General features: G+C 45.4%; 1 protein-coding gene and 1 pseudogene across 10 annotated transcripts in view; one reads left to right on the forward strand and one right to left on the reverse strand.

Moving 5' to 3' along the window:
- The window catches only part of Ripor2 (RHO family interacting cell polarization regulator 2), a 232283-nt gene that overhangs the window by 95253 nt on the left and 111217 nt on the right, over positions 1–25813 (forward strand). For 2 of the 9 annotated variants that reach the window (NM_001286101.1, NM_178658.5), the window contains exon 1: positions 17830–17971. The exons of 6 other annotated variants lie outside the window; for them this stretch is intronic. Coding sequence is in view for 2 of the 3 variants with exons in the window: in NM_178658.5 (NP_848773.3) it covers positions 17914–17971 (58 nt within the window). In the remaining variant the exon portion in view is untranslated. Of the gene's footprint in view, positions 1–17457; positions 17972–25813 lie in introns of those variants that run through there. One more of the 9 variants, XM_006516588.2, reaches the window with a different exon arrangement.
- On the reverse strand, positions 1348–7991 carry Gm11346 (predicted gene 11346; annotated as a pseudogene). The gene is made up of 2 exons (NR_024599.1): positions 7854–7991; positions 1348–2325 (listed from the first exon to the last, which is right to left on the reverse strand). The product of NR_024599.1 is annotated as a predicted gene 11346 (transcript).

Below are 25813 nucleotides of genomic sequence, written 5' to 3' on the forward strand. Positions count from 1 at the left end.
CAATTCCCAGCAACCACATGGTGGCTCACAGCTACTTGTAATGGGATCTGATGCCCTCTTCTGGTTTGTCTGAAGACAGCTACAGTATATTCCTATAAGTACAATAAGTAGATCTTCCTTATAAATAGAAGAACATTCCTTCTTGTGCAGAGAACGGACTTCTCAGCGGGGGTCTTATGTTGGCTTTGGAGAAGGACAAGGGGAAGGTGAAACCAACCCAGTTCACCTTTGTTGTTGTTGGTTTTATTTTTCAGTACTAAGGGGCTGTAGCTAGAGCTTTCATACAAGCCGGGCAGTCCCTATCACAGGCTATTTTCCCAGCCAGAACTCATCTTCCTCAGACTGAGCTGTTTCTTTAAATGCCACAGTGCCATATTTTGGCATTGCATGAACTGAAACACATCACAGTGGATTCTGTGAGGGCTCCCTTCTTGCCCTCAGCTGCCCTACTTCCTGGTGTATGCTTTAAAGATGGAGCTCTCTGGCATATCCTTGTACAAGGACACTAGTTGCATTAGATCAGGGACCCACCCCACCCCAGCCTTAGGACTTCGTTTACCTTTACTTTCATATTCCAGATATAGCCATAACTAGGGGACTAGAGCTTTCAGTATGACATGGGGAATGGGAAGATGAAGCAATCTAGTCAACCAATGAATGTGCCCAGCACTTCCTTCTATGGTACACCCACATCAACTCTATGACTACTACCGTTCACCTGGGTCATATGTCTTCTTAAAGCTTTCAGGGAGCAGACCTCATGCTCAATTTTTGTCCACTACAATGCTGGAATCCTGTCCAGACCTACTTATAAGGGGCAATTGTTTTTCTTTTTTAATCAATTTACTTATTTTATGTATATGAGTATACTGCAGCTATACAGATGGTTATGAGCCTTCATGTGGTTGTTGGGAATTGAATTTTGGGACCTCTACTTGCTCTGGTCAGTCCTGCTTAGCCCCGTTCACTCCAGTCGACTCTGACCGCTCAGGCCCAAAAATTTATTGATTATTATATATGAGTTCACTGTAGCTGTCTTCAGACACACCAGAAGAGGGTGTCAGATCTCATTACCGATGGTTGTGAACCACCATGTGGTTGCTGGGATTTGAACTCAGGATCTTCGGATGAGCAATCAGTGCTCTTACCCTTTGAGCCATCTTGCCAGCCATGTTTTTTGTTTGTTTATTTGGATTTTGGTTTTGGATTGTTGTTGTTGTTTTGGGTTTTTGGGTTTTTTTTTTTTTTTTTTTACAGGTCCTATCTTTATTCACTTCTTCCTAAAATAAGTAAGGTAACACTCACTTTAGGGAAGAGACAGAGAACCAACCACAAAATCAAATGACATTTGTTTCCAAAATGTAATTGCCACACTGCAGAATGTATCTCTCTTGCTGTCATGGTCCTGGATGTTCCACACTTAGCTGTTGCTTCTCACAGGACTGCTGGGGCTTCACTTAATGGTTAACAGAGTCTCAGTCTCAACTGTAACAAACAGAGTAAAGAGAAAGGAGCCGCACTGGCGACTACTAATGTCTTCTAGCATGGCTGATGCTCTCTTCCCTGTGCACCCTATGTGTGAGCTTCAGAGTGGTCAAGGATCAGGGACTGAAGGTACCTTTCAACAACAGATACATCTTGTTCTTGAGTTTCCATGGTAACTCTGCCCTGTACCTTCGAGATTTCCTTCTCTACATTTGTTTGCTGACTGCCAAAAAGGGGTCTGCGATGTTTACTCAAGTCGTTGGCTTTCTTCAAAAATGTGTCAGACATATCTTCAGTATTTTCAAGCTTGGTTTCATGATCTGCTATACCTGTCTGTAAAATCTTCATTTGCTGCTGTTATAAAACCGAGGTGTTCTTCTTGGCCCCTTGTGCTGCCCACCTCATCTAGACACTTCTGGTATAGGGACCCATACCTTTCACAGTACACAGACTCAAGCTCCTGCCTTGACTTCTGCTGAGCTTTCAGAATACCCTGGAGGCTTTCATTCAGGTTTCTGAAAGAGGCATTTACATCCTTTTCAAACTGCTTCCTCTTTTCCATAAGAAACTAAGTAGCATCACCTTAGAAATCCTGCATCCTCTTCTGAACAGGCTCGGGGCCTCTTGCACATCTGAATCTGAGCAATGACTGCCCATCTCACTGGTACCAACTACTGGATTGTCCGCAGGGTTGACTGCATCTCGGTTCTTGGAGTCTTCTGATGGAGGGTCTTATCTACCCTCGGGCACTTGGCACTTTACTTCATGGCCTTCTGTTCCTTGCTTGACATGGCTGGAACCTTCCTGGGTCAGACAGAACTCCATTCAGGGTGGGCACGGCTATTTGGGGCAATTGTAAAAATTAAAGAAATAGTGTGAGCTCTTTTGTTAAAATAACCATGATTGAAAATTAAATTCTACAAATGTAGAAATGAATAAATAAGATTTAAAACGATGCTACATAATGTCTGATACCCATCAGTCTCCACTTACTACACTGGAACCTAAAAACCAAGAGATGGATATTCCTGTTTCTCACACAAAAGTGCGCCTTCATTAGCATTAATATTGTATTGTAAAGTGCAATGGTAGAGACACCATCAAGTGGTGAGCTACTGTACACCCAGTACAGTAACCCTACCCAGATTTGTGTTCAGCAAGGCTAGGTTTCTTTGAAATTAATAGAGAAAGTATGCATGCTATAGACATTAGTACACACTGCAAATCAGGGCCCCTGGTCAGAACTCCTCTTTAGTCTCCATCAGCATGTCACTCTGAGTACTGTCATCAGAATCCAGGGCTGGGTGCCCAGTGAATGTTGAAAGGATGGTGGGGAGAAAAGAATAATGCAGGGTTGAAGAGGCTGAGAGCGACAACAGGAGGATGCTGGAAGGGTGGGGCATCACTCCTGCCCGCACCTTTCCGACCACACAGCCTGCAGCCTCAGCTGTGCTGTTTCCTCTGCGGTAGCTTTCTCATGTTGGCTCCTGCACATTGTGCAAAAGAGCACAATGTGGTCCAGCGACTGTGTGCTTCCTATTTCTGAACTCTGTTGCTTCATCGCATTTCAAAAGAGGTGTAAATTTTACAATCCGGTTCATTCCATTAGAGATAGCGATGTGGCAATGCTCACTGCAGAATCTGTATTTACCATACACAACTATTTACTACTAGATCCAGAGGAAGGTAGGCAGGGCGGGGTCGCTCTGTGGCAAGGTGGCCTTCACCACAAGTTCCGTTCCCATGTGCCCTCTTTCCAGTGCTGTGCAGAAAAGAGAACTAGATTGTGCCCTCCAAAATGGCTACTGTGCATAGAAGACCAGTGGAAATTATGCTCAGAAATTGCCAAAGCCAATGCTGGAAATAGCTACCACCAAAATATTGTATGAGTGCTTATGGGCAGTATTTCCTCAGAGCATTTGTAATGTATATATATGTTTGTCTATTAAGCATTTTACAGTTTTCAGGGCTAGGAATGTGGCTCGGTGGTAGAATACTCACCTACAATGCATAAAGCTCTAGTTTTTATCCCCATCATTGAAAAAAATGTATGTATGTATGTGTGTGTGTGTGTGTGTATATATATATATATACACATATATATACATATATACACATATATATATATACATATATACACACACATATATATACATATATATATACATACATATATATACATACATATATGTACATGTAGGCATATGTGTATATTAAACAGTTTTTGTTCTTGTTGTTTTCTTTTTATTTTTAAGGAGATTTTGTTATGTAGCCCAGGCTAGCCTAAAAACTCACTGTGTAGCCCAGGCTGTCCTTGAACACATGACAATCCTCCTGCTTCAGCCTTCTGAGTGTTGGGATTATAGACATGAGCCACTATAAGCAGCCAAAATAGATTTTGAAACAGGGTCTCACTGTGTAGCCCAGGACAGCCTCAAATTCAAGATTCACTTACCACAGTCTGCCAGCTGGTGGAATTGCAGGTTTGTGCTATCACACTTGGCTAGTTCCCTTTTGTTACATCAAAATGGGGGAATAACTAGGAAAATCAAAAATGAGGCTGAATCCCCAAACAACAGCAAAGGGTGGAAAGAAAATGGTAGAGAAAAGTGTATTATCACTACAAACATGTTTAGAATTCTTTAGTAAGCTGCTTTCAGTGGCACCCTTTCCTGGGAGAAATATCTTTGTCAATAAAATTGGAGGTTCCTAGTCCCATGTTTGGCAGACAAAATCATGTCAACTCATGCGCTGGATGACTGATTAGAAGAGAACATGTCTGTTCAGCCCTCTTGCACCAGGACTTGGGGTGGCACAATGTATGTCCTCTGTATCCTATATGCATGCTTTGATTCTTAGATAGATAGATAGATAGATAGATAGATAGATAGATAGATAGATAAAATACTTGTGAGACTGGAGAACTGTTCCCATGGTTAAACACTTGCCAGCAAATTCTGTGTGTGAGAATGGGAGTTCAGATCCCCAGAAACCCATGTAAATGCCATGTGGGTGTGGTGGCCTGACTGTGATTTCAGCCTCAGAAGGTAGAGACGGGAGAGTCCCAGAGGAACCTGGCTCCCAACAGTAGACGTATCCACAAGCTCTGGGTTTCCCTGCGAGCCTGGGTTTGACTGAAAGACCTTTCCCCAGTGAGTAAAGTGGAGGAGCCAACAAGGATGATTCCCTACACCACTCTCTGCTCTCCACATGCACACACACATACATCCGTACACATGGTACCTCCCCCATGCTAACACACATATACACATGTGCATGCATCACAAACATACACACACAAACACACACTGGAGAAAGAAATATACTTGAAATGCAAACTGCATCTGCACTGAACATGGGCAGTCGTTTCTTGTTACTTTTCCCCAAAGCAACATGGCATCCACATAGCATTTTCGTTACTCAGTGTTATAAGTGACTTAGGGATGGTTACACGGTAGAGAAGTTGGTGCTGGTTATATGTGATTAATATATAGAAGCCATGAGCACTCATGGGTTTTGGTTTCCCAGAGATCCAGGATCCAGTTACTATGGACACTGAGGATGACTAATCAGAAGTACATCTTTCCACTGGGACTCTCTGGGTCAAGCCCTGTAGTGATGGACCTTTCACACAAGGTTGGACAGTGTAATCAAGTTTCCTACATGTAAAGAATGTTACCAACCATCCTGACCTATGCTTTGGTAGCCACTGCTCTCTTAGATGTCATCCCTCCTTGACGTGACCCTCCTACGTATCTGGTGATCCTCAGAGAATGTCTGGGAACTGATGGCTTGTTCATCTGGAAAACGTCCAAAATATCTGTGAAGACTGACTGGCATCAGGCCTCCAGGGAGCGTCTCAAATAGTCTTTGTCTTATAGGCCTCACACTAGAGTGGGTAGACTGCCTTATGAACTGAGAGACCAGACCTGGACTTTTGGGTCCAGTGTCAAGGCTAGGCTATGAGACTTAGTTCCAAGACTGAAGGATCAGCAAAGAAAGTAGGAAATTTGAGACCCCAGAACCAAGCATGAAGCCCTGTGCCCCGAGCTGTGACATGTGCCCTGAGCTCTGACATGGAATGCCTGTCCTTCTGGCTTTGCACCTGAATTTATTTTCCTTTCATGTAGATGGAATGGTTCAGTCATGTCTGTAGGAAGCCTCTACAGTTGTAGTCACTAGCCCTGGAAAATGTACCGGCTCATTTCAATGACACTGCCACAGGACACGTGCCCTGTCACCCAGTTTCCTTGTCCTGAATGTCCTATCAATAAAACGAGTTTCCTTCCTTACCTCAAAAGAATCAAGGACTTTGCATCCCTGAGTCCTTAGGAAAGCATGCTCCATTATCCTCTTTAATATTATCATCATACAGCACCCTAGGACCCAGGAGTGCACCACCAAATGCAAGACCCACATTTTCCCAAGAGGGTTTCAGGACCTAGAGACAGACATTAGCAGGAGGGTGTTTGCCTTGTATGCAGGCATGAGGCCCTGGGTCAACCCCGAACACACACACACACACACACACACACACACACACAAACCAAACAAATGATTTGGGCTAGCACAGTGGTGCAATCCTGTACTCTCAGCACTTAAGGAGGCTGAGGCAGGAAGATTGCTATAAATTCAAGGCTAGCCTGGTCTACACAGACAATACTAATTCAGCCAGAAGTACAAGGTAGGACCCTGTATTTAAAGCCAAAACGAAATCAAGCAGTAAGTATTTCTCTTCTAAGGCAGGCCTTGTCAACACACCCCCTTCACAGTCATCCAGCCAGAACAAGAACTGCCCAGGACTGTTTTCAGATTAGATCTGCAGTCTACACAAGTTACTTTAGCACAAAGTCTTTATCAGACACCACCCAGTGAGAGACAAGCTTCCAGTGCCATTCCAAGAACAGCTGGCACTCAGCACCCTGGTTCTAACATCAGGGAAGTTGTACCAGCCTATAAATAACAACCCTCAGCCACAGAGTGCTGCCGGAAGCAGGCTGTTTGGCATTGACATGGGGTCATATCTCAATTGTGCAGCATCGAGTACAAAGACTGGCTGCACATCGGCCCAGCCGCTGCCTCCTTCTCTTCATCCATGAGGTTTGAAGCCTTTCCCTCTTTTTGCAGTGCTCTGTAAGAATCTCTGGGTAACCCCAGAGGATGCAGCCACTCTTCCAGGCTGTGGGTGCCACCTCCTGAGCACGCCCCCCCCCCCCCCCCCGGGAGCATGAGAGCTTAGGAACAGTGGCTAAGTGGTGTGGGTCTCTGCCGGGCCCCTCTCCTTCACCTCGGATGCTTTGTGACACCCCAACCCTCCTCACCTCCTGGGGCGATCCTGCAACAAGTCTCTAGGATGTTAGAAAGTGCACAGCTGGTGTCCGACAAGTCCCCGCTGGAGGCACACCACCTCCTCTCCGTGCGTGCGTGCCAGCTCCTTCTTCTCCTGCTTCCCTTGTTTACTTCTTGGCAGAACATAGTCCTCAGGAAGCTGGCCCAATCTACTCCAACAAACCTTACTCTAAGGTTTCCTGAAAAGCACTGAGGCCCTCCGGAGCAGACACGTGGAGGAGTGTCTCGCACCTTCCAGGGACAACAACCTCCGCCCCTTGCACTGCCAAAAGTGAGGCTTATAGCCAGGCTTAAAACCCTCAGGTGTTGTGTTTTATAAAAAGATAAGAAGAGGAGGGATATGTTTGGTGGAGGTGCAGTCAGATGTGGGGGGAGGGGGGCTCTGCGGGCCCATGCTAAGGCATCCCTTCCCCCTGAGGGACCAACAACAAGGTATGGGGAGGGGAGATGAGAGAGTAGAGGAGTAGAGGCCGGCCAGGAGCACGTGGAGTGTGTGTGTGTGTGTGTGTGTGTGTGTGTGTGTGTGTGTGTGTGTGTGTGTGTAGGGGGGGGGGGATTGGAATGCGGAGAAACCGGGAGCAGGATCAAGGAGACAGAGCAAAGAGCAAGTAAGCAAGAGAGGAGGGGGCAAGCAGCCCCTGTTTAGTGAGTCAGGCACACCTGACTGTTGCCAGGTAACTGTGGGGCGGAGCCTAAACAAGTAGCTACCTTCAGGTACCTCGAGGATTTGGGGAGAATTCTAAACTCTAGTCAATCCATATGGCTATGATGGCTTACATTTGTGATCCCTGTACTTGGAAGACTGAGGCAGGAGGATTCCATCCTAGTCTATTTAGTGAGTTTCAGGCCATCCTAGGAATGAGAGCATGTCTAAAAAAAAAGAAAAAGAAAGAAAGAAGGGAAGGGAAGGGAAGGGAAGGGAAGGGAAGGGAAGGGAAGGGAAGGGAAGGGAAGGGAAGGGAAGGGAAGGGAAAAGAAAAGAAAAGAAAAAAGAAATCTACAATAGCAACACCTCCCACCTTGTGATGGTGTTGTTAGAGTTTTGATTTTTGCAGTCTTGGTTTCTACGGCCTTCTGCCCTCTCCCACTTTACAACGCAGTAGCGTTTCCTTCTTGTTTTTTGTTTTAAAATCCCTCCTGCCTCAGCGCCCCCGGCTGTTCTCAGGTTTACACCCTTGTTTATGAACCTGGGTTCAGTGCGCTCAGCTGTTTGTGGCCTCCTGGAGGATGGGTGGTACTCCTCAGTCTACACACGGTGCGCGCTTCTCGGAAACGGAGGTTTGTTTCGCAGAGCTGAAACCACCTTTGTTGTGTTGATTCCTGTCAGCTGTCAGAAATCAGAGACCACCCCTGGAAGGAGCCTGGGGCGGGGCCAGGGCGGCAGCCACGCGGCAAAGGCTTCGGCAGAATAAAGTTTTTCCATAGCAACCTGAGCTCATATTTAAAAGGAGAATTGTCTTCTAAATGGTAGAAGTGAAAATAGACTCCCTCCTGCGCCTAACCTGAGGACAGGGAGAGCAAGGGAGGAAGCAACCAGGCCTGGCAGGGATCTAACCAGCTGGCACTGTGTCCACACTCCCCCTCCCCTTCCCTCTCCATCCCTTCTCCCACCCCTCCCCTTCCTCCCTCCCTTCCCCCTTTTCCTCTCCCTCCTCTCTCCCCCTCCCTTCCCTCTCCCTTCTCTCTCCCCCTTCCTCTGTTGGTTTGTTCGTTCGTTCTTTTGTTAGTTTTCATTCGAAGCAGCTTCTTTCTTTGCTAAAGTTGCTGGCTGGCACAGGTAGAGTGGGAGAACAGAGCAACTGTCCACCCCACCAGCCTGGTGGATTGGCGCTGACTCTGTTTTCTGAGAGGAGACCGGCTTTTGTGCTCTGCTTCTTAGAAGCTGCAAACTTGCTGCCTACCTAAGGCAAGGCAGGGGATATTAAGAGGTCAGAGTCAGGGGTCACCGGGCCTCTTTCCTCAGGGCAAGGCCTCCATAATGCTGGGACACAGTCTCTTTAGTTTGATGTTTAGCCTTTAATTGCTGCTTTCTTTTTATTTTGTTCTGTTTTTTCAAACCAGTCTCATGTATCCCAGGTTGACCTAGAACACTGTTGTGTAGTTGAGCTAACCTGATACTTTTGAGTGCTGGGATGACAGGGGTGCAGCTACCCCAAGGCGCCTGGCTTCTGTGTGCTGGGGATTGTCCAGGGCTTCTCCAGCTGAGCCACATCTGAAGCCTTCACCACTGTCCCCTTCAGCCTGACAATGCACAAGGTCAGGGAGAATGGGGGTTTCTCGGTCTGCAATGCTCCATTTTCTCCAAAGCAACCCAGCCTTCTCAGCTGTCTGCACGGTGCTGGATGTAGCAGGTTTAGGGCTCATCCAATAAGCAGGGAGCCCAAGAGTGACAGCTTGAGTGTGGCAAGAGGGGTGGGCCTTGTCTACAGCATCCTCCTCTGTCCACAGCAATGACAGGCGTGGAGAACTGGGGATTCTGAAGTGGTGGCTCTTTCAAATAAAGGAGTGTTTCGAGACCTCCTCCAACAGAATCTTTGAAATAACCAGATGCAATAAGTGTTCCCCTTTCAAAAGAGGAATATTATTTTCTTCCATGGAATCTGGGTGTGGGGTGTGGGTGTTGTTATGCTATTACTTTTATTTTTTATTCGTGTATGCATATGTGTGTGTGTGTGTGTGAGAGAGAGAGAGAGAGAGAGAGAGAGAGAGTGCTATAGGTGAGCAGTGCTTTGGGAAGCCAAGACAGAGTGTTGGATCTCCTGGAGCTGGAACTACAAGGTGAACCACTCAGTGTGGGTGCTGGGGACCAAACCTGGGTCCTCCCGCGTGTTCGAGCAGGATGACCTTAACTGCCGCACCACCTTTCAAGGCCCTTCTTTGGAATCTTTGAAAAAAAGTTTCCTTCAAGTTATTGTTCTGTCCTCAGCATGTCACTTAGTGACTGAGAGGTCAGTAAGATGCAAATATTGAAGAAAGGCCACACAAGTCACACAAGGAAGATGTTTCCTTGCGCTGGTGAAGTGGCTTAAGAGATAACAGTGCTTGCTGCCTACAGTGAGGGCCTGGGCATCATCCCCAGGCCCCACGTGGTGGAAGGAGAGAACCAACTCTGACAGTTGCCCTTTGACCTTCATGCAAACACTGTGATCCCCTCCCACCACCCATACCTTACCTGCCCCTGCACAAGCAAATACATACATGGAAACAAAAATTAGAGTTTTCAAAGTATTATTATGTTCAAGTCCTTAATTCTGAATTCTTGTGTCTTTGCTTCTCAGTGGAGGAAGTTTGGGGTTTGGGGAGATTTCAGATCTGTGATTTTTCAATTATGGATGTTCAATCTGTGGGCAGAAATGAAGTTACTAAGCCCAAATCTGCAGACCCTCATGTCTTCAGGGCTCCTGATGTTGCTTTCTGGCCTGCAGAGCGCACTGGGCATCTTCCTGCCCAGTGTAAGGGCTGCAGTAATATCTGTAACTGTCTTGTTTTTGTTATTATTGTTGTTGGTTTGTTTGGTTTTGTTGTTGTTGTTGTGTTTGTTTGTTTTTTGGTTTGGTTTGGTTTTGGTTTTTCGAGACAGGGTTTCTCTGTAGTCCTGGCTGTCCTGGAGCTCACTCTGTAGACCAGGCTGGCACGGGGAAACAATGTATCAAAACAAAATAAAACAACTTCCCCTGCACCCCCCCCCCCAAAAAACCCACAAACAAAAAGTCGCTAACCACTCACTCCAAGCAATCAAACCCTGAGCCCACAGCTCTGAGGTCACAGACCATACCCAATGTCAGTCTTTCCTGAGGGGCTTTATGGGTTGTTCTCCTTTCTAGGGAACAAATAGATTTGTTCAATGAGCAATCGCCTTGTAATCTTACTGAAGAAAATCCATTGTTGACCAAAAAAGAAAAAGGAAGGAAGAAAGTATATTCAGGAGAAAATATGGGTGATCATGGCCTGGCAACAGAGACTTGGGTTCCCCCAAACTGCATATACAATGTGAAAGCAATATCATGAAGTTTTTATAGTAGCAGAATAAAGGATATACATCAAGATGCTTTGAAGTCTTTGGTGGGATCAATCGTCATGGAGACAGGTTGACAACCAAGTGGAGAAGCCTCAGCCCCAGCCTCACATACTATGTGATGACTCAGCTTTTGGACTGGGAGAAGCCAAAGATCTGCTCAGTTAATACTTTCCTAAGGAAAACAAGTGCTTCGTATACCTTCCAATGATTCTCCTAGTGCTCACAAAGTCTCTAGGTCAGGAAGAGAGACGGGCAACAAATGGCTATTAAGAGGACTGAAGATGGCCCAAGATAATTTGACTCTGGACCTGCTACATTCCAAACTCTTCACAATTATTGATGCTCTAATCTGCTGAAAGTCCAGATACCCTGAAGTTGGAACAATATGCAAGAAGCCTGAAAGGCCTGGAGAGGGCTGTTATCATCTCTTTGAATCACTGGGACAGCCGTACTGTTGGTGGCCATGATCTTGTGGTCACAGCACTTTGCAATTAGACACATCTTATGTGTATTTTTGCTGGCAAAGTCGCCCAACGAAAAGGTTATTTCTAGCTTTGCAATCTTTTCAGTATTCCCCCGTGATTCCAGCTACTCCACAGTTTCAGTTCCTCTCTCCTACCTTGTTCTTCTTTCTACTTCTTTTACATCTATTTAGTTCATCTTCTCTCCCCTGTTCTTAAGTTGGTAAATCTGAAAAAAAAAATTGTTGAAAAAATTGCTGAAGAGATGGCTCAGCAGTTAAGAGCACTGGCTGCTCTTGTAGAGGACCTGGGTTTGACTCCCTGCAGCCACATGGAAATTTACAACCATCCTTAAGTCCAGTTCCAGGGAATCTGATGCCCTCTTCTGATCTCCATAGGTACCAGGCATGCAAATGGTATTTATACATAATGCAGGCAAAACACATGTACACACATATACACACACATGCACAAAATATACACAAATTACAGACTGAGATTATTGCAACCTAATTCTTCATACCAAAAGATAATAACCTTTTGTTAATATTCCTTGTCATGCATAGATACACTAAGCACAAATACTTTTACCTCAGAGCTTCCCACTGCACCTAAGCTCTGGTAGATAGATCATTATTATTTTTCAAATGAATGAATGAATGAATGAGTGAATGAATGAATGAATGAATGAGTGAATGCAAGAAGGAAGCAGTTTCTCAGGGCAAGAAGCAGGCCTTGCACAATTGCCATCAGACTTACATAACAGGAAGAATATAGAGTACCCAAATGTTGCCCATCCCTGAGCTTATGTGAAGGTCTACAGTGAGACTTAGCCCACGTGTGACCAATCAGCCTTTGGTCCAAGTGACTGAGGTGCATCCTCACATTGATTGGAAGCAAATTATGTTATTCTCCTCTTAAACTGCTTTTACTGCTGTCTGCCTCACTGAGAAACTTGGGCTTCACTTTCCCTTTCAGATGTACCCCTTCCTTCTTAGTCACAGCTCCCTCTGCACAAAGAAGTGACGAATGTCTGAGACGATAAAGGGCAATTACTTCAATCTGATCACTGCACGTTGGATACATGTATTTAAATGTCACTGTGCACTCCATAAAATACATAATTGCAATATGTCAAGTATGATAAAAAGTGTATTGCAAAATAAGAGTGATTAGCACTGTGGGTTGGGGATATGGTTCTGAGCAGCTAAAATGCTTACCACGCAAGCATGGGGGCCAGCGTACAGCTCCCTAAACCCTCGCAACTGGGTTTCCGACCTGAAAAGGCAAACACGTGGGATCCCCAGGGAAAGGTGGCTAGAGAGACTAACCATGTAACTGAGAGATGCTAGCTTACAAGAAAAAGTGGAAGATTTCTAACATCAAATTTAGGTTTCCAAACATGTACACACACACTCACCACAGGAAAAAAATGAAAAACATAAAATAAATAAATAATGTCAGTTTGGGTCCTCAACCTGTCACAGTCTAGAATCACCTGGGAAGAGAGCCCCAATGCAGCGCTGTCTAGATCGGGTTGGCCCATGGTCATGCCTGTGACGTTTCTTCCTGATTGTGTTAAGTTAGGTGGGAAGGCCCACCGCTATAGGAGGAGCTGTTCCTTTGGTTTGAGTCTTGGACTGTGTACAGGTGGAGAGGAAGAAGCCTGAACAAAAGCAAGCATACATGCCCTCATTCTCTCTTTGCTCTTCGCAGTGGCTGTGAAGTCCAGCCTTGACTTCCTGGAGATGATGGCCTGCATGCATAATGATCCTTCCTCCCTTAGGGCTACTTTTGTCGAGTGTTCAACAGAAACAAGCACACTCCTGAATCTCTCTCCTTCCCCTCTCCCTGTCCCTTCCTCTCTGCTTCCTGGGCCACTGAGATGTGAACAAGCAGCTGCCTCATACTCATGCTGCCTTGCAGCCAGTGATCCCCATACCCTCCCTGTTGTGATGAACTATAGCTCACAAACCATGAACCATGCCTCCCCTCTCTGACTTTGCCTTTTATCTGGTATTTGGTCACAGCAATGAAAAAAAATGTAACTAATTCGGGGGTTCATGAAAGAGATAGCTCTTGAACTAAGCTCCGAAGATAAGTAGACATTTTCCAAGTTGGGAGACCAGATAGGAGGGGCCTTCTGGGTAAGGAAGCCATGTAAGCAAAGACTTGCAATGGGGAGCTGAAAACAAAGCCCATTACCCTTATTCCTTACAGATATTCTGGTCAGCATGGTGTAGTATTGAAGGATGTGGACTCTGAGGCCTGGGTCAAATGTCAGCCTCTCTGCCACTTACCAGACTCAAGATTTGGGCAAGCCACTTTACTCTTTGAACCTTAAATTGCAGATACTAATTATACCTGTGTATAGGCTTGGTGTAAAAATTCAGTAAGCCAATAAGTTTAGAGCTATATGCAGCATTGTATATATGTTAGCTTTTACTTACACATGTTCTTTTTCCATTCTGCCCACTTGGGGATTTTTATATAAATTCAATCATACTATTTGTGTTGTATAAGATTTCTTAGTTTGTGTAATATTCAGGAAATTCTTACATATAAATGCATTATCTAATTCCATTAACTTTTCTCCTCACCTAACCATCAAACATGCACAGCTTCTTTCTCAGGTGATTGTAAAATCTGGAGACAAAGGCTGTGTTTTCTGTATCTCTGCGTTCAAGAGAGTCTTCGCAGCTTCTGCCCTGATTTTGTTAGTTATTTTTAAGACATCTCAATTGGAGCGAAGGAGACTAGAGGAGAGATGATTTGGATATAAAATATCTCCCATGGGCTCATGTGTTTGAGTAGTTGGTCTCCATCTGGTAACACCATTTGGGGGGATTGTGAGACCTTTAGGAAGTGTGTCTTCAGAGGAAGACGTGGATCAGTGAGTCCGGTTATGAGATATACACCAGCTGTTCCCTCTGCTTCCTCACAGCTGATACTATTACTCTCTCACTGCTGATACATCATTCTCAGCTGCCACAAATATAAGCCATTCCCAACCACAGCTTCCGTCCTCCTCTGGGATGAACTGTATCCTCTTGAACTGTGAGAGCCAAAAATGGAAATTTCCTCCTTCACCGTGTTTCTGTCCTTGTCTCTGTCTGATATCACATTCTATTATGGCAGCAAAAAAAGTAACTGATCCGAGTACTGAGGGTTACTGAGACTTTATATAGGGCATGTGTCTTAGTCACTGTTCTACTGCTGTGAAGAGACACCATGCCCACGGCAACTCTTATAAAAGAAAGCATTTCCTCGAGGCTGGCTTACAGTTTCAGAGATTTACTCCATTATTATCATGGCAGGAAGCATGGGGGCTGGAGAGGTAGCTGAGAGTTCTGTATCAAGATCTACAAGCAGCAGGAAGAGAGAGACACTGGGCCTGGCCTAGGCTTTTGAAACTTCAAAGCCTGCTCTCTAATCCTTTCAAATAATGCTGTGCCCTGAGCATTCAAATAGATGAGCTTATGGGAGCCTTCTTACCAAAACCATCACAGCGTAGGGAAGGTGCATTCTCCATCCCCATAGGGACTTTGAAATGTGCTCTAAGATGCCCCATGGGGCTTTTAGATGGGATGATTAGAACAGAAACTTACTGTGCACTGTTGTCTTCGAGTTTTATTTCTGTGAAGAGACACCATGATCACAGCAACACTTCTAAAAGAAAACTTAACTGGGGCTGGCTTACAGTTCAGAAATTCCTCAGCCCATTATCCTCATGGCGTAAAGCATGGTGGCATACAGGCAGATGTGGAGCTGTGTAGTTAAGAGTTCTACATCTGGATTGGTAGGCAGTAGGAAGAGACAGACACACTAGGCCTGCCTTGGACCTTTGAGACCTAAAAACCCACCCCAGTGACACACTTCATCCCACAAATTCATACCTACTCCATCAAGGCCACACTTCCCGTGGGACTATTGGGGTCATTTGTATTCAAACTACTACAACTTGTGTGGTCCTGATTTAAATTATTCTATTTAATCCTCAAAACTAGCCAAACCCGTGAGCACAGTTGTTTGCTGGGCCTGTCATGACAGTATACCATGAACTAGGTGGTTTTCAACAGTGATACTCACTGCTGCATAGTTCTAGAGCCTGGAAACCAGAGGTCAAGTGTCGTTAGAGATGATTCCTTCTAAGGGATGAGAGAGAAAGCCCACTCATGTCTCTTCTCGTGCTTTATTGGCCGTCTATGGTATTGTTCATAGATCTCTGCCTTTGTCCTCAAGTGGTGCACTCTTCTTCCCATGTCTCTCTTTAAATGTCCTCATTTTATAAGAGACCTGTTCATATTGGATTAAGGATCCCTGTTCCATTATGATAATGAGCTCAGGATCCCCCTACTGCATTGTGATGATGTGTGCTCATGTTCACCACTTATAGTCATCACAAGCCCTATTCCCAAATAAGGTCACATGACGACTCCAGCGCCTGGTTCTGCAGGGACACAGTTTCACTTATTCAGAGGTAGGGAAACAGACCTGAAAAGGTTACATTGACACAGATGGTTGTGACCGAACACCTGGCAAAAAGCAATTGAAGGAAGGAAGGAAGGACGGAAGGTTGGCTATTTGGCTAAAGGGTTTTAGGGTCTAGTCCACCGTGGCTGGGAAGCACAGCAATGGAAACGCGAGGCAGCTGGTCACATTGTGTCTGTAGTCAGGAAGCTGGGAGATGAATGCTGGTGTGCACTCTCTCTCTCCTTTTCATTCAGCCCACTGGATGGTGGTCGGTGGGACACACTTGACGAGGCTACGAACACAGGGCGATGGCTGAGAACGACTCGGCTCCCATCCTCTCTTTTGTCTCAACTGCGCAAGATAAAACTCTATACCACAGCCAGGTTCTGACATCTGGACCTAATTCACTCAGCTTATGCTATTAATTCACCAGAAATAGCATTTTCATAGGAACTGGGGTAAGGAGGTGGGTGGCCAGAAGCAACGGAGATCTAGGGCAAGCTGTCTGCCTCTTGCTATTTTTCGAGTGAACACTACTGGCTTTTGGGACAAGACAGTTCCTCCTACCCTAATGGGCAGTTCCTGTCCATTTGCAGGAAGCGTCCTGCCCTAAGGGGCAAGACCCATGTACCATAAATGATCCCCAGCCATTGCTCAATCCCAGCACACAGCATTTCTAGGCTTTCCCTGAAGGGCAGTCTCTGCCCTGGTTGAGATGGCCGGTGATCCCAGCAGGACTCAGCATGTCCCTACTTTTGGGGGAACCTCCCCATAGGAACTGGTTCATAGATAGACCCTCGATAGTGCTGCTGGTCCATCCTCAACGACTCTTGACCCCTGGGTTAACTGCTTGACTTGCTTAGCCCTACCATCAAGATTCCCCTTGGGAAACAATTGGCATAATTCCAAGGCAGTTACAGAAGGAAGGAACGGGCTCTCAGCGCAAAGGTAACACTGGGAGTCTTCAAAAACACACAGTAAACAAGACTAAAAATAAACACTTGGGGTGAACCACAGCTCCTCAACTGACACCTTCCTTCATTTGCATCTTCTGCCTCTAGAAAAGCCCCAGATGGGGTTGTAGTATCTATCTGTCACACACTGGTGGAATCTGTTGGGTAGTTCTGGGTGGTGGTGCAAACCACTGGTGGTCACGTGAAAGCTGGGCTTTAACTCCTCCCTTTTGGAGGGACTGCTGCTGGGTTGGGTTGTTTTTTGTTTGTTTGTTTGTTTTTTAAGCTACATTTTCTTTGTTCTCCTTCTTCTTCTTCTTCTTCTTCTTCTTCTTCTTCTTCTTCTTCTTCTTCTTCTTCTTCTTCTTCTTCTTCTTCTTCTCCTTCTTCTTCTTCTTCTTCTTCTTCTTCTTCTTCTTCCTCCTCTTTACTGATGAAAGTCCTAAGTATCAGAATGAGTAAATGTTATGCAATGGACATTGTCAGACACAGACCTATTATCTGCTCACTGATGTGGGTTGGTTAGAACTAGGAAAAGCCCGGGTGAATGCTACAGTTGCTTTAAGTGTTACTCTAAAGTTGCCCTCAAATGAAAGAGGTTTACAAAGGAGGAAAACGCAACTGTTGCTAAGGGAAACAAACAAAAAAAAAAAAAAAAAAGCTCATGTCTTCCAAATGCAGGCTTTGGTGTAGCACAAGGCTTGCTTTACTTTCAAATAAACTGTCATTGAAGCAAAAGCAAGATATGAGAAATGTGAGCCTTTCTCTTTCAACACTACCCATTGTGTTGAGATTCATAAGCAGGAAAGCTAAGAGCCCACCGTCCTCTCAAAGAAATATGAAAGTTGGTGCTTTGAAATAGAACTTATCAAACTCTGCCTGAGTGATATCTATGCTGGAATCCGACTGGATCTGCATCCCCTTCCGAAACAAGTCTTTCTTCTCAGTGGTGAGAATTACCTCACCTGGAGTTCACACTGCAAAAAGTTTCAGAAGGCTTTTCATATGAATGAAGCTGCTTTCTTCAGGGCAGATGCGGAAGCTGCCCTCCCCAGGGCTTGGGCAATCCGCTGTGGGGAAGGAAATCGCCTCCCAGGCAGTGTGGCTGCTCAGAGCTAAAGTGGCTCCCGTGTGTCCTAGGTTGTGAGTGCCTTCAGCTCCTGGTCTTCCCACAATGCAATTCCTTGACCCTGAGGATCTTCTGGATGAAGAGGATGACATTTTTGGCGAAGGTAAACCCATCTCTCTGGCAGGAGCCAGGCTGCGCTGCTCTACTGTGGGAACCTTTCAAGTGCTTTGTATGAAGGAAGATAGTTGTTCGGAGCAAGGCGATCATAATGGGGCACAAGGCAAGGCAAGGACATTGCAGTTGAGCGATTGTTCCGAAGGTTATGTTTTTAAAGGATTACAGCTAAGTAAAGATCTGCTTTAGGCCAGAAAAATAGAACGGAGATTTTATACTTTGTCCCTCATATGTGTGCTCTTTGATGACATCCAAAGGGAAGGCTGTCACAGTACTTTGTGTGTGCCAGGCCCTGGGGTAGGAACTGAATGAATGGGGCCAGAGGGCTTCTTTCTCCTGGTGACCAGCCAGCCCTCCTCTCCTCCCACCTCCCACCCCCTTCTCTTCCTAGATCCTTCTCCTCCCTCCATCCCTCCTTCTACTTGGCTGTCCCCCTCCCTTTGTTCTGTCACATTCATTTGTTACCAGGCTCTTCATTTTTCTTTTCCTTGTGTGTGTAGGGGGTCGGGGTTGAATCCTGGGCACACCCGACACCCTCTGGCATTGCTTAGCTTTCCATCTCGATTCACAGATCTTCAGTTAATCGTGCAGTTGGGCTTAGTGTTTTAAAAAGGCAGGCAGTAACCTCCAGATGTCTTATTCTAATGCTGCAACCAGATGGGTCATAGGCAAAAACCTTTCTAGAATTTGGAATTGCCTAAATGGATGGGAATTGGGACTGGGGGAACCTCAGATTTTTCATAAAATACCTTGTTTGGGTTTTTTTTTTTTTTAAGTCTGTTAAGTAGTATAAAAGGGATACTGGGAGTGAGGGGGTGTACCCTGTCTCCTAAATCTTACAAGTTCAACCAGGTAAGAATCAAGTGTGTGCACTGAGAAGCCCTGTGCTCCAGGCTATTCCTGCTATCTACGCTTACTTTGTTTTAGCCATAGAAATATTTAAAATTAGAGTTTATGAGTGTGGCCCGGGGACACATCCTTGTAATTCCAGCACTGGTGTGTGGAGACAGGAGGATCGGTAGTCAAGGGCATCCTCGGCTACATAGTACATTGAGTCCAGCCTGAGCTATGAGAGACATTGTGTCAAAAGAAAATGTAAATGACATCATACGATAATAATGCAGGCCAGGCATGGTGGCACACGCCTCTAATCTCAAGACTTAGGAGGCAAAGGTGAGGAGTTCAAGGCCAGCTTGGGCTACACAGTGTGATCTTGTTAGAAAAAAAATAAGCAAAAACAAAAGTAAGATAAGATCATGATTGGGGTTTTTATCAGTGTCTATTGGTGAGAGGGATCCCTGTTGAGCTTTGCTGCTGGTGACTCAGGCTTCCATCTGATGCTTTGCTTGACTGATGGGCACTGAGAACGGCGGGTGTCTTGAAGTCTTAGGCTTGGGCTCTCTGTTCTTTGACTTCCCCTCCTGGAGTTGGTGGTTACTTAGAAACCAGGTTAACAATTACAACTAGAAAGATTCGCCTACTTTGGATAATCGCCTACTTTGCAGCCACTTTTCCCTCCAGGTGTGACACTCTAAAATGTCCAGTCCACATTTTCCTATCCAGAGGGATTTTTCTTTGTATCTGGGTCCGGTGCCGAAGAGCGCCATCTACAGGTCAGAGCACAAGCCTGGATCAGGCATGGGCCCATCCTGAAAGGAAGGATCACAAAGCAGGGCTCCGCCAATCTGCAGACCTCCTGCTGAGCACCCATAGCTATCAAGGTCATTGTTTTAAATTATTGTTTTATATGTACGGGTTGCTTGCCTGCATCTATGTCTATGTGCCACATGCCTGACATCTGTGGAGACCAGAGGAGAGTGTCTGGTGTCCTGGGATAGGCTTAACAGACAGTTGTGAGATGTCAGTCGGTGCGGGGAATCAAACCCAGGTCCTCTAGAAGATCAGCCCATGCTCTTAACCACTTATCCCCCTCAACGCCATTATTTTATCCTCAGTGACCGGTGTCATTTCAGAGCAGCTTTAGACTTGAATTCTAGTTCTGTCTTGCACAGGTTTTGCAATGTAACTTCCGTTTCCTCAATGGCAATGTGAGATTGCAGCATCCATTTGGCTGTATAGCTTAGCTTTCATCGAAGGGTCCTAACTATTTGTCTTGCTCTTCCGTGGAGCATATTGGTTAACTTACTCCTTAGAGACCAGAGCGAATCCTTCGAGAACACCAATCAGTACGCTTTCATTGGTTTTCACAGTCATGGCTCACTGCTAGTTCATGTGGGACCTGGGTTTTAAGTAGTATCTCACTTTAAGAAGGAATGTGTAGGCTCTGCCTGGGTTTTGCCCGTTAATCTGCTTTGTGACCTCAAACAGATTGTCTAACCCCTTGTCCTCCAGTTTACTCACTTGAGAAATGGAGCACAAACCTCCTGGGACTGTGTGCAGATTACAGCCTATTCCAGGGAAGTACTTAGACTAGTACTCCGTGAACAGTAATGTACTTACTGCCGTGCTTGCAAACATACACTCATGTCATAGAATGGGGATTCTGTTTTCCCTGCCATGTAGAATTGCCGGAACATGGGCAGGTCATTGATCCTCTCTGAGCCTCATCCTGTATTGAAAGCACAAGACTTATCCATTGTCTGAGGCCTCTGTTTTGTTTTGTTTCCATTTTCCTGTTAAATTATTTCAGCTAGCATACAAAATGATGGGTTTTATTTTCACACACTTGGGTGTACTGTACTTTGCTCATACGAATCCCTCCACTCCCACTCATCCCCCACTTTGACTCTCTTTGCTGAGACATCATTTCTAAAAACCTCGGCTCTCTGCCTGACCTCACCATCAGGACATTTGCACCCGGAGTGCATGACCACCCAGGTTTCCCTGGGCTTTCTGTTCTCTGACCTGCTGGAGAAAGCAGTGCAGTCCCCACACAGTGAGTCTCTTCCCACACACAGAAGGGAACCACTCAGGAAGCTTGTTGTTAGGGCAACCCTGTTACTTTACAGCTGACACATATTTTTTTTAAAAGGAACCATCTTCCCCCTCTCACAGGTTTTGTACAGATGCAGAAAGAGCTGGAAAGGAAAAGAAAGCCAGTAGTGCTTACAAGGTGTTCGCTCACCGCCTCTCTGAGATCCTGTTTGTTCTCTGTGGTTAGAGAAAATGTTAAGGTTCACAGAGCTAAGAAGCATGGGGTGCCACTCTTGTTATTTCCAGAGAAAGGGGGAGGGAGAGAGAGAGAGAGAGAGAGAGAGAGGATGTTTACTTACACATAACACTCTAATTCTTCTTCCTCCCTCTCCCTTCCTCTCCCCTCCCTCCCTCTCTTCCCTCCCTCTTCCCCTCTCCACCCCCCACTCACACCCACAGCCTTAAGCATGCTTTCTAGACATCCACAACCTCACTGTGTCATTGGAAAACAGTTACTATCGAGTAGCCATGAACTTTTCATAGAAAAGTGGGTGATTCGATTATCAAGGCATTGAAAAATTGAAAATCCAACTGCTGGCACTATGCGCTGTTTCTTTTTGTGGTTTCACACTTATCAAATTAAAGGGAATTCATCCATGTCATTGCTAGGCAACCTTGACAGTGGTGGACACACCACTGTATGGATTGTCTTTCAGAGAAGAGACCACCAATCCTGCGGGAAGACTCAGTTCTAAGGCCGTCAGTCAGCCTGTTAGCGTGGAAATTGCACCTTAGCAGCCTCCTGGTTTGGAAGCCCCAGCCTGGCTGCTTCTGTTTTGAGAACTGCTCAGTGGCTGCGGTCCAGTGCAATGATTGGGACAGTAAAACCCCACGAGTTCACAATGTGTGTGCAAAGTATCGCTTGGACTCTTGTGTTCCCATAGCTCTTAAGATCTCACTTCAAGACCTCATCCAACTGCAAACGTTTTGCCCGCTCTCTCTGTTCCCAGAGCTGGTAGGCCACATGGTAGCAGAGGCACACACATTCATATCCTGGAGGAGCTTCTTCGGTCTCCTCAAAGAAGGCTTCTAGGTATGCCAGGGTAGGGTGGTACCCAAGGGGTACCTTCCCCTTCTCAAAGGAAGAAAGGGGAGAGGGCCTGTGTGAGGAGGGATAGGGGCTTTGATCAGAATGTAAAGTGAATACACAAATTAAGGAGGGGAATGGCTTCTATATGGAGAGGAACTAGATGCCTCTAGTGCCTAAGACTGAAGAGACTAGCAGGTGTTTGGAACAAATTCACTCATTTTTTAAAAAATAAGTATCATCTTTCCCCAGGGCAGTCAGTCTTGGCACGTGCTGTTCTTGCAGAGGACCCAGGTTCAATTCCCAGCACCCATATGATGGCTCACAACCATCTGTAGCTCCAGTACCGGGGGTTTTGACACCCTCTTCTGGCAGGCACACATGTGGTGTGTAGACAAAATACCCATATCATTAAATTAAACGTTAAAAAGAAAAAAGAAAGAAAGTTGGTCTGTGTGCTTTCCTTTCCAAAGGAAACTTTACCTCAGAGCAAAAGGCTCTCAAAATGTATCAAGAAATTGTTAATTAGGATGCAAGCTAAGCTCTGCCTCTCTATGTAGACTGTTTATAAAACTACATGTTTCCCCACATCAGGTAAAGGAGCCTAGCCCTAACACTACGTGGCACTCCAAGACTCAGAGACTGGATAGCCCAGAGACCTAAGATAGAACCAAAGATGCCCAGAAAAAAAAAAAAGTTACTGAAGTGATTCCTAGTGCTATTCTGCAATATTCATAGATTGGTGCCTACCCCATTAGCCATCAGAGAGGCTTCATCCAGCAACTGATAGAAACAGATGCAGAGACCCACAGCCACATATTAGACGGAGCTCAGAGAATCCTGCAGAAGATGGAGAGAAAGGATTGTAGGAGCTAGAAGACTCATGGACACTACAAGAAAACCCACAGAATCAGCCAACCTTGGCTCACAGGGGCTCACAGAGAGTGAATCACCAACCAGGAAGCTTGCATAGGACTGACCTAGGCCCCTCTGCACATAGGACTGACCTAGGCCCTCTGCACACATGTTACAATTGTGTAGCTTGACCTTCTTGTGGGACTCCTAACAGTGGGAGAAGGGGCTGTCTTTGATTCCTTTCTTGGCTTTTGGGACCCTTTTCCCTCATGCTGGATGATCTTATCCAGCCTTACTCCAAGGGGAGGTGCCTAGTTTTACTGCTACATGATATGCTATGCTTGGTTGCCCAAGAGGGGCAGGAGAAATGGAGGAGTGGGGAGTGGTGGCAAAGGGGAGGTGGGAGCAGGGACTGAGAGGAGAGGAGGGAGGGAAAACTGAGGTTGAGATAGAAAATTAATGATGATGACGATGATGAGCCAAGATGGCTTGTGAATTACATTTGCCCCTTGCAAAATTAAAACATGACAGGAGGGAGGAAGAGGGAAGGAAGGAAGGAAGGAAGGAAGGAAGGAAGGAAGGAAGGAAGGAAGGGAAGGAAAACTAAATTAAGATTATATATAAAAGCAATAAATCCAGGAAGCTCAGACTGGTTGAAACTTCACAGAAAAAGTAAAGGAAACAAAACACAAGCCTTGGAAGAGTGTTGGGGCGGGGTGGGGTGGGGTGCTCTATGATTATTCTACATTTCCTTTCATATAAAAGCATACGATAATTGTTACTTAACTGTATTTGATCTTTCTCAAAAATATCTGGGGTTCTCAAGTGGACCCACACGGGATTGGAAAGCAGGCAGGAAGAGGCTGTCCTAGTTTGACAGAGTAAGAAGAATTGGTAACTCTCTGCTTTCACCGTTTGCCAAGACTGTTTGGATCCGTTCGTTTCCAGCCTGGGTTCCTGGATAAACAGTTTGGATGGAAATCATTTCCCTGCTCTCTCACAGGGTCCGGAGCAGACACAGACCTCCCCACAGTTATTCATGCCTGTGTGACCTCGGCCTTGGATCACTGAACATTCCCTTCCCATGGATGTCTAGGAAGCTTTCTTTGGCTGGTGCCAGCAAGATGGTGTCACTTCAGGGACACAGACCAAAATAGCACACTGAACTAAAGCTATGCAGGCCAGAGCAGCCACCAGTCTACCCTCTGATTTATGGCCTCCAGTGACCTCACAGTGACCTATTTAGATCTGCCGATGCTAAAAGGGGGTTGATAGTACAAAATGGGCAGGCCAGATGTTTATTTTAATATTTTTGAACAGTCAGAAAAGTCTGAATATGTTAGGAAGACTGGAAGATATATTTGAGCATTTATTTACAGAACTTGTCTTGAAAACTAAACTTCTGTTTGTACCCACTACAGACAAGAGAGGACAAAGGAGTGAGGAAGGAGGGAGGGAAGGAGGGAGGGAGGAGGGAAAGGAAAAGAGAAAGTAGTAGTTATTAGTTAAGTAGTTATTATGACTAAGATGTTGAAATAAATTGAGTCTAACCTTTCCTTCCTCTTAGATAAAAGCTATTTACTCAAGTCCATGTATCTATTGAGTGGTATGATTTCTAGAGCTAACTATGCCTAGTTTGTTTAATTATAAAGCACAAAATGTTTCTTTAAAAAAAAAACACTGCTGTTCTGAGAGTGTGTGACATCATGCGCCCTTCAGCAAATGACTTCAAGAGGAAGCACTTTTGCAGACATAGTGCTGCAGAAAGTACTGTGCACACAGAGAGTCTGATGCCAGGGCTGTTCCTAGACTGTGGACTTTTTAGCACTCAGCCTTAAAACTCAGGTAAGGCAGCAGTAAGCTGCTCCCTGTGTGAATGATGACAATACTGACGTCAGTGGTAATGATGATGACTTTAAGGAAGGTGGTGATGGTGACATCATCACTTGGTGATGATGAGGACAGCGGTGATGACAATGGTAGTCCTGGTGGGGATAGTGGTACTGTTGGCACTGATGATGGTAATCATGATGGTAATGGAGTCACGATGTTGGTGCTGGTGATAGTGGTGGCAATGATGTTAGTGGGGTTTATGATGATAGTGAAAAGGAAGGTGGTAGTGGTTCTAGTGATGATGGTGGTGATGATATTTAATGGTTGTAGTCATTCTGGTGATCATGGTGGTAATGGTGGTGGTGGTGGTGGTGGTACTGTTGATAATGGTAGTCATGATAATGAAGTGATAGACTGTATGTTGGTAATAATGATTACTGTGAGGGTGATGATGGTTGTTTTCATAATGGTCATGATGGTATGGTAATGATGATGATCATGGTGGTGGTGGTAATGATGATAGTGGTGATAGTCATAATGATAGTGGTAGTCAGGATGATGACAGCGGTTAGCCATGATGGTAGTGGTAGTGATGGTGGTGGTGGTGGTAGTGGTGGTGGTGGTAATGGTAGTAGTAATGATTATGGGTGGTAGTATTAGAAATAATAATGATAGTGATGATGGTAGTGGTTACGATGATGTTTGTCTATCAAAAAATTTTGTCTAGGTTAAAAGAAAGAATATGTAGGATAACTCAAATCCTTAAGGGCTTCCTACCTAGAAGTTGCTCATTATCTCTCTGATAGTCTCAGCTGTTCCAGCATACTAGGTCTGTTCAGTTCCCCTCCTCCACTCTTGGCCTTTGTCACAAATCACTAAGGTCTGGCTTAGTGAGGGCCATAGTCTGATGAGAGCAGAGCCATTGAGACTGCTGCCCTCAGAAGCTTCCTGGGACTACAGGGTTCCCTCAGGCTCAAAAGCTGAAGCCTGGCTACTATCCGGGTTTCACCATGTGGCTGAAGTAGGGCTCAGAATAACCCAGTGCTCAGCACAGAAAAAGTTTATGATTGCTTCTCTATTTTTCTCTTTCATTCATTCATCTGGCCTCCCTTTGAAAATGCTTTCCTTGTCCAAAGCAATGTATACAGTGTTGACAGCACTGTAAACAGATTATTAATATCC

This window comes from Mus musculus, chromosome 13 (genome assembly GCF_000001635.26).
Source record: "Mus musculus strain C57BL/6J chromosome 13, GRCm38.p6 C57BL/6J".
Lineage (NCBI taxonomy): Eukaryota > Metazoa > Chordata > Mammalia > Rodentia > Muridae > Mus > Mus musculus.